Source organism: Arabidopsis lyrata, assembly GCF_000004255.2.
Source record: "Arabidopsis lyrata subsp. lyrata unplaced genomic scaffold ARALYscaffold_2, whole genome shotgun sequence".
NCBI lineage: Eukaryota > Viridiplantae > Streptophyta > Magnoliopsida > Brassicales > Brassicaceae > Arabidopsis > Arabidopsis lyrata.
In genome coordinates, this window is record NW_003302554.1 from 10,341,112 (window position 1) to 10,350,668 (window position 9,557).

The 9,557-nt window shown below is 30.9% G+C and overlaps 1 protein-coding gene across 1 annotated transcript; it reads right to left on the reverse strand.

Moving 5' to 3' along the window:
• Positions 1 to 200: 200 nt before the first annotated feature.
• Positions 201 to 4,009, reverse strand: LOC9323051 (NAC domain-containing protein 86). The gene is made up of 6 exons (XM_002888419.2): positions 3,473 to 4,009; positions 2,304 to 2,581; positions 1,893 to 2,225; positions 1,416 to 1,787; positions 1,235 to 1,325; positions 201 to 1,125 (listed from the first exon to the last, which is right to left on the reverse strand). The coding sequence occupies exons 1-6, from the start codon at positions 3,627 to 3,629 to the stop codon at positions 458 to 460; spliced, it is 1,899 nt and encodes a 632-aa protein (XP_002888465.1). The 5' UTR covers positions 3,630 to 4,009; the 3' UTR covers positions 201 to 457.
• Positions 4,010 to 9,557: the final 5,548 nt, after the last annotated feature.

Sequence of the window (9,557 nt, forward strand, 5' to 3'; positions counted from 1 at the left end):
GTGGGAACCTTTAAAAATAAGGACCCCATTGCAATGTTTCATAGCAATGTGGTCAAGTCCGGCTCTGTTTATATTGGTAATAAACAAATTAACAGAAAAAATAAAAATAAACTATAAACTTACTCACATATCTATAGTGAATAAATACTAAAAATACAAGATAGAAATCGTTGATGTTCTAATCTATTCATGTATTTCGTATGAATCTGCTCAATTATACTCTTACCGTCTTACGTGCATGCTTACATAAAAAACAAACAAAACAAAAGATTGATCGTTCAACCCGCGGAGAGGTCATATCACTTAATACATAAACAGAAAATAACCACATATAATACGAATAATTTAGTTTGGTTTAGACTTTAGAGAAATGGAAAAAGCAAATGATACGACCTAGGCAAATGGGAGTACAATAGAAAAAGTGAAAAGCCATATATGATATATTGAACTTCAATATTCAAATAAGACTTATGGTAGAAACAGCTAAGATGATAGCAAGAGAAAGCCCCAACTTCTTCAACACGAAACTATCTTGAAACCGAAAACCTTGTTCATCAACCATGTTTTTCTCTTTCTTCTTCTTCGAAAATTTTCTTCTCACTACAGCATTTTCCATCATGAGTATTGTGCCCAGATTGTTACAATTTCCTTTCTTAGGCTGCCTTGAGTAACATTCACTGCTTCTGTTTTTGTTAGAGTTACCTCCTTGATGAACACAACGCATCAATAGAAGCATAGGATTGAAGCCAATAACGTACACAAATTTTCTCCATGGTACAAGAAATGTTGAGCCTACTCCATTGAGTTGCGGATTGATCTTTTTACGGACAGGAACCTCTTCTTTTGATGTCATATTATGACAACATTCATTGGCGCCCGTTGGATTTATATAAACTATAACGGTTTGCGAAGGTACGATCTTTTGGAAGAATGTATTGGTTACCTGACGAGTTGTGACAAACAATCCATGGCTAACCTCAACCTTTTTTATCACCTCAAAACATGAGGAACTCGTTGTGTCATGATCGTTCTTGTCCAAAATATTCTCGTTATGATCGTTTTCCGAGAACTCAAGTGTGAAAGCATCATCCACATCTCCATTATTGTTGTTAACGTCCATACCATCTTCCAAAAAAAAAAAAAAGAAGATACAATTAAAACTAAAAAGAGAAAATCAAATCCTTGAGATGTCAAGAAAAACAAAAAAATGTGGAAATCGAGAAGCGAAAGCTACCTTGATCTTGATGTTCTTGTTCTTGATTATCTCTATGATAGCTCCAAATATCTTCTATAGGAACTACCGTTGAGTGTTCTTCAACGAAGCTCTGAAATTCAAAGTTCAAGATCAAACATAAACTAGTTATATATGAACACCTAAAATACTTAGCACAGAAACATTGTAAAAATATCACTACCTTTTCTAGTTCCTTGCTTGATACTCCTACCCATCTCAAGTTTTCAACAAGTCTTTCTTCCTTAAAACTCCCATAATGTTCTTGCATATCTACAGCCTTCGCGTTTGCCTCTATGCATGAGACTTTTTCTCCGGAATAGTTAAAGTCTCCATGGAAGTTCCCGGAAGCAGAACCACCGTCCCACGAGTCTAGACTGTTTCGTGGCTCATGGGAGGCTTGAGCCAATGCTATAATCTTGCTCAACATTTCATCTGTATCGTTAGCAACGTTGTTTCCCAAATATTCACTGTGTGTGAGACCTTCTACGTAAAGTGGTGGAACCGGTGGCAACATACGATTTTGTAGTCTTGCACACTCTAACGCTATATCAACCTATTATGTGAGGAGAATTCAGTGAATACGAGATTAGCTTAAAATGAAAAGGTTATATTTTCACCACTTTTGATTTTGTATTTCTTTGAGATAGTTTAAATTTACCTTCGAGGGAGGATATGAGATTGTTCCATATTGAGACTGAGGTGGGAAGTTGAAGGACGTGTCATGCGACATAAACTGACTCCATTTGTTCTCTATCGTTTCCATATCTGACGACGAATTATTACCAAGTTGAGTTAAGCCTCCTGTACCGGGGGAGACCGGATACCCCGAGTTTTCGAGGTTTTCATACATTCCATCAGAATACAAACAAGTACTAGAAGTAGATTGTTCGCTATTGGTCGTTGCTTTATTCTTCTTCGTACCATGGTGTTGTTCTTCTATCTTGTTGGCTAAAGCACTCTTCTTAAATACTCGACAAAGTGCATAGGCATCCTGAAATATTTCAAAACATTGGTTTATATTAAAATTAAGAATCTTAAAATTTTAATAATCATTGTAAAATTTGCTTACCTGTATGCCGGATTTAGAATCACATTCTTGTTCTTCAAGACGGTACTCGTGCATGACCCAATCGGTACGAGAGCCATGAGGCGCTCTTCCTCGGTAATAAACTAATGTTTTCTTTGTTCCAACCATCCGCGAATGTGAAGTCACTTTACGATCTTTCCCGGTGGCTTTCCAGTAACCGGCTTTTGTCGCCCGGTTTGTTCTTGATCCGTTTGGATATTTCCGGTCTCGAGGACTGAAAAAAAACCATTCTAGGTCTTTACTTGGCAGCAAGGACTTCCCTGCAATTATAGCAAACCAGGATAATATAATTAAGAGAACAATGAAATTAGATTTATCGCAATCTTAATGTGTACACACTACTTAAAGATGCCATTACATGACATGAGAATCCAAATGATTAAAAGAAAGAGAACATTGTTTTATATATAAAACAAAAAGTTGAAGGTGAATGAGAAGCTTCGAAAACCCTAAAGCACATGTGAAATTATGAGTTGCTTTTTTTTTCTATCTTCTTACCTTTTTTGACTCGATCTTCAGAATTTGTCTCACTCACTAGTCACCACCGCATCTCTCGGTTTTATTACAATCCTTTTAAAGAATAAAGATGAGGGTGGGTCCATTTAAATTTTATTCTAAGATAAAGTTGGGATCGTTGTTCTATATTATTATTATTTAGTTGATAAAGCATTCACGTTCGATGCCAAGTTCGATGCGTGTACTAGAGATACATAACTTGGTACGTAAAAAAATGCTAAACTAAAAAAGAAATTATATAGTGTTAGAAAAAAAAAAAGAACCAAAATCTTTGAAAAAGAAAGGACATCAATTGTCTATTCTCTCTAGGGTTACCCTTTCAAAAGGAAGTTTCACATTATGTAGTTTTTAGAAAATGAATCTATAATTCGTTATCCTAATTAATAAAGTCCAAAAAAATTGATCTTACAATAAGCATATCAATCAAATGATTATGACATATTAGGAAAGAACCATATAGAGTCTGTTCTCGGTTGCTATGATATAGTCTCATTTAAAATTTCTCTAACATGAGATACAGCAGGTTTATTATACCTTCGTTCACGGTAGTACATACTTGCGAACGACAACAAAATGATGGATGATAGTATCTTATGAGAACAATAAAGAAGAAAAAAGGAAAGAAAGAAACATACCGGGTAAATCCCAAGGTTCACATTTGTAAAGATCAATCTCCGGAATTATCTCTAACTCGATCGTCCGACCATTAATCTTTCGCTTGAGGTAGTATATGACAAGCTCTTCGTCTGTTGGATGAAACCGGAAACCAGGAGGCATTGAAACAGGAGCCATATCCACTTCCTATAAGGAATTCAGGAACTTATAAACACACTTTTTTGCTAGAACCAAATTGTGGAAGAGACAAATATGAACATAAATAAAACTTGAGAGAGAAAAAAAGGAGAGGAAGAAGAAGAAGGAGTGGGAATATAAAGAGACAGTTATATAAGAAAGAAGTGTAACATAAGGGTTTGAATTCGATCGATCATTGATGGAATTGTAAGAAAGACAAAAAGAGATTAAAATTATGTAAAAGAAGCTGGAAAAAGCATTTAGGGTCGGTTGCCAATTGCAAACCCCACAACATATTTTCCCACTTTAACTTTTCTTTTTACTTTATTGTGTTTATATATTTCCGTGTAAATTTGATTCTCAGTAACGTTCTAATTAATCTTTTCATGTATCATGTAATATTGGAAAAATCACGTTCATATATATATCTAAGTACGTGTTTCTTTTTTTGTTCATCGATGCGTAACGCGTTTATGCATAGTGTGAATGATCGATTTTATTTTCAGTACCAAAGACATTCAATAACCAATGTTGCTAGTAAAAACGGATATCCTATAGATTAATTGAAACTTCACCTAAATCAAATAGTTTCATGTGGTAATAACTTGCAGAATAGAAAGAAAAATTATGAAATGTTAACTCATATTTTTATTAGTAATAAAGTCCTCTTAACACCGATTTTTTAGTTCTTTTAGTAAAAATAATATAATTTTCGGTGTTTTATTTCTTTTTAGGTTTTTACACTTGCCGAAAAAAAAGAAAAGAGTGTGGGAGTAAAAACGGATCAAAAATCATCAAGTGAAGAAAAAAAAAGACAGACGATGACTGATCGGTACACTTTAGTAACCAATTGGTACAAAAGACCAATGTAACCAATCAGTACACATTGTAACCGATCAATTGGCGTTTTAGAACAATTTTTTTATTATTTTTTATTTTAGAGCTTCTTCCCTTTGTGTATAATACTCCTTTCATTCTCAGCCATCCAAAGACGAGTTTTATGCGATTTTTATAGTTTAAGATTGTTCTAGTTTTTAGGATTTGTAAAAGAGTTTTTGTCAAACCTTTGTTATTCTCTTTGCAATTATATATGAGTTCTTATGCTACTTCTATATCATGTTTTCTCTATTCATGTTTGAGTAGATATTGAGTTTTGGGTTTTATAAAGGGATAATTATGAAGATTTATCTTAGGATTCTTATAGGGTTGATCTATTAGTTCTTCATTTAAAATTGTACTTCATTGCTTTAACTGAATTACGCCAGTTTGATCATAAATCGATTTATAGTGGCACCAAAAGTGTTATTGAATCAATTTACCTATTTTAGGTGGGCATTACTTCCTTAGCCACAAAATTAATTTGTCATTAAGATTTTTGTGAACTTTTCAAACTTACACATAATATTTGCTTAAATTTCTGTTAACAAACGACAATTTGGTTGTTAGGAATTTCATTGTATAGATAGTATAAAAGTAGGATAACTCTACAATTATGTTTTGAGTTCAAGAACGGTTTAAATGTTTCCCATATTTAGTTTATATTCGTTTCATAATCCCATGATAATTACTGTGTATTCTAGCTATGCTATTTGTGTAAAGGTAAAGTCAAAATTATTTACTTTTAGAAATTTACGACTCATAACAATTTCCTTCAATCTCTTACTTTGAATTTTTCTTCTTCTTTTATGATAAACTAGAGGAAAATCCGGGTTACGCCTCATATATTTCTAACTATAGATATATTAAAATTTATTTATGTTTTTTTATTGTTTTTTTTAAGCATTTTCTATGTTTAAACATAAAATTAGTTTGAGTTGCTTATGTTTTTCCATACTATATATTTGCGATATTTGAAATCAAATTGAATTATTTTTTATTAAAGAATAGGTTTTAGTAACCCAAGATAAACTTTGGATTTGTTTTCACTAATTTTTTTTAGTCATTTTCTTTTAGGTTTTGTTTTTTACATATTTGTTTTGAATACTTTTTTGAGTTTGGTTGATTAGTTGGGAATATGTGTAGTAAACGTATTAAACTTAATGTGTATGTAATTTATAAAATTTATTTAGGCAATATATATGGTGTAGATGCTAATTTTGTATTTTTGTTTTGGTAACATATTTTTCAATTATGTATAGATGCTAATCATTTATATATTAAAGAAGAGTTTTTAGTGCTTATGTGGTAATTCCACATTTTTCTCAACTATTTTTAAAAAGAAATACTACTATTCTCTTTGCCAACACTTTTAATTCTACTATCCTTATACTTATTATCCTAAAGCCAAAAACCAAACACATTTTAACATTAAATAAACTTACCAAAACTAAATTTTTGAACTTATTTTAAAAATATTAGCTTATGTATAAAGATTCCTAGTGTAAACTAAATTACATAATTATATGACCTAAAATTTATAAAACCCTCATTAAAAAATTGGACTTTGCCCTCTCAAAAATAAATTAGAAAAATATTACGTTTCTTTAAAATAATTTTTTTTTTTGCGCACAAATCATAATCACTTGGTCATTTAACAAACAGTTATTTAACCTAAGTACACCACATTATTTAATCCTAATGAGAAATCATTTCTTCTTCTATGGCGTGGGAGCAGTGAGCATGGGACTGGTAGAAAGAACAACAGCAGCCTTAGTCATTTCAGAGAGAAAAAAATTTATTTTATTGTATTTTGTTAATTTAAATCATTTTAATTGGAATCCAAGAAAAATCAAAATTTATTTTTAGAATTTAAAGTGATTTTTTCTTTGGAGGAAAAAAATCAACATTCTTTTTTTTTTTTGCCTAGGTAACGTTTTTATTAAACAAAATTTATTTCGATGTTTTCTTATAGTTAAATAGCTTGCTGACATGATATTTGAAGAGAACATTTTTAAAAATCTGATGTGGACAAATTGAGAATAGACAAATTGAGAAGCTTCAATGAGCTTCTTTTATTAGTAAGAGATGCTTTGTGAATCATCTTTTTACCATCAAATTTAACAAAAGTGGAATAGGTAAATTATTGGTTATGTCATAAATAAACTGAAAACTCAAACTAAATCAAATAATTTTAGGAGTGAAATACTTGTACAAATTTGGAAAACATGAAATGAAAACTTATAATATATATTGTCTCCATTGAGAATTGTACGTATTATTTAAAGGGAAAACAAATAGCAAATAATTTGAATGAATTACCATCCATCATGCATGAATCACAGGAGTCGTTGGATCAAGAAAATAAAATATCTTAAAGTCGGTCAATAATTTTGACGGTTCAAGATCGTAATTAAAATAAACTAGGTTTCACTGGATCATGCATGGTTTATCAAGTTTTAATATTATTATCTTTCTCTGAAAGTTGTAAATTTTTCAGAAGACACGTTCTTCTTGCAAACGGACATTGTAGTTTCCTTTTTTTCATGGTTTAATAGTTTGCCTTTTTTTCTTCTCTTATATAAAAGACGACAAAACAAAACGACACAAAAATCCTATTTGATAATAAAGCTAGATGTTGGATTATGGAGTTTAGGTAGATTGTTTAAGATCCTTGCTTACTGATTGCTAATAAAGCTAAATCAACCTTGATCATGTTGATTTAGACATTAGGAATTTCATGTTCGGAAGGTGTTCGTTGAAATTTCCGAACCAAAATCTTTAAGTACTTTTCATTATTTGCCTTTGGAAAATGTTGATTAGAGTGATTAGTGGTTAGATAGGCTTGTTGCTTATGCTTATTGATCATTTGATTGCCTTTAGAAGTGTTGATGATTTGATTGATTAGTAAAGGGATTAATCTCATGGAAATGAATTATTCTTGTCTAGTGTTCTATGGCCTAAGGATCATTGTAGTTAGAAGTTGTTATGAGCTCCATAATCCTTCTTTTAGTCATTCCTAATCGATTGCTTTAACTTCGGAATTTGACTTTAATTATCGCTTAGTAACTTACTTATTTCCGCTTTGTTTACTCTTGAAAGTTGTTAGTATTTTGTTTATTGTTTTCTTTTACCTTATTTTATATTTGATTGGATTGTTATTGCATTGTTAGTAAGATTTAGAAAACTAAATCATCTTAATAGCTTAGATTAAGCATTTGTGTGCATTCTTAGTGAGTTAACTAATTGCTCATTGTGGTTCGACTCTTAAGTACTTTAATGATGGGATCATTAGTGCTTTAGGACTTTTAATTAAGCTTAATGCTACGTCAACTGTTGAAACTTAATTGATGTCACTTAAAAAAGTCATAATAAGAATTTTGTTTCAGTTCTTTGAGTTTTGTACTTTTAACTCTTACATCTTTTTTTCATCTATACGATAGATACATTGATCAAATTAATACATTAAAATTATAGAAATTTGATGATTCATAATTATCAGTCAGTTCTGCATCATTGCAACTGTTTGATATTTTTGTGGTTCGAACATATAATCTTTGCTTCATTAAACTGGTGGTAGAGTTTATAGTGATAGATGAGGGAGATTTGTTTGGATCCTTTATCTCTTATATTAATGATAAGAACCAAGACAGCTCAACCCTTCATATTTTGGGTCCATCAGACAAGACAAGAAAAGCTTTTAATCGAATCATTGATCTCCATATTAGAGATGTATTCGAGAAGCGAGTTGATTTTGAGAAAATTGACATTGAAGTTGAAGTAGAGGAAGTTAGCTTTGTTTTTGTGCAATGTATGATAAATAAGTTCAAGCACCAGAAAATACTAGGATCATGGTGCGTTTTAACTTGGTAGTTTTAAACTTTTATTAACACCATGGTGATTATTAATTATATACTTTGCTATGTAGGTTAGCTTATCAAATCATCTTACGGACTACTCCTTAGCGGTCTGAACATTGAATTTGTAGCAGTCTACGTAATGGTGTGTAGACTCTTCGGATATTCCTTCTCAAAGCTCATCAAGTGAAAGATAGCCTCAGGTTATGTGTTATGGCTTTATGTTAGTCCTTTTGCTTATTGTTTGAACTTTCCTATGTGGTATCGTTGTGTTTTAAGTTTGAACCTTTATCTTTTGAACTAAAAAAAGAAAAATTATATTAACCCATGTGTTTTAGCAGATTATATTACGTTTTGAATACGGAATGAAAGTTTCATCATCATAATATATGATGTGCATATGGGATGAATTGACTTGATTATACATAATTTTATTTTTATTCTTTTCTTTTTATTAAACGATTTTAGTTTCTACCTTACAAATACATTATCTCATAGTGCTCATTAAAAAAATATCCGACAACTTCAAAATCCGGTTATTCTGATGACAGAATTCATCGGATAAATTCGTCGGAAAATTAGCTGAGATCACTTTGTCTAAGTTGTATGGTGGTCCAATGGTAAAATCAAACCAATGGCACTTTGAAGTTAACATGTTAGGTATATTCTACTTATATGATTTCCTTCACATTACTATGCAAGTCTGGTTCAATGCTCAAAATCACAACACTTTTCTTCACTCACATATATTTCCTAACTAGATAACAACCCGCACATAGTGCGGGATGAAGTGATTTAAGTAAAATTATTATGATTAAAATTATTATCTGGGATCCAAGATTCGTTTGTGTAAAACGAAACATGTAATAATTTTTTTTAATTCAAATTTGGAACTATTTCGTATAAGAATACGTTTTACCCGTGAAATATTTGAACCTGAAATAAAGATTCAATGTGATAAAAAAACAAATATTGACGAAATGTTACCATTTATGACAATATGCCTTTTTGTATGTTTAAAAGATGTCGAGAATGATGAAAAAAAATAGAATATTGAGATTTAAGTATAAGAAATCCAAAAATTTATCAAAGATGAGATTTGATAGTTTCCAAGTTAAGATTTTGTAGTGTTCCAAATTAAGATTCTTAGATTATGAATAGATTATTACGAAATGGTTATAATGTGACCAGATTT

What these genes read in the sequence shown, in the direction of transcription:
- LOC9323051 (XM_002888419.2), bottom strand. Translation starts at nt 3,629, where the DNA reads ATGGCTCCTGTTTCAATGCCTCCTGGTTTCCGGTTTCATCCAACAGAC. An exon ending in ATTCTAAATCCGGCATACAG is followed by an intron (nt 2,226 to 2,303) that starts GTAAGCAAATTT and finishes GAAATATTTCAG; the next exon opens with GATGCCTATGCACTTTGTCG. An exon ending in TCTCATATCCTCCCTCGAAG is followed by an intron (nt 1,788 to 1,892) that starts GTAAATTTAAAC and finishes CTCACATAATAG; the next exon opens with GTTGATATAGCGTTAGAGTG.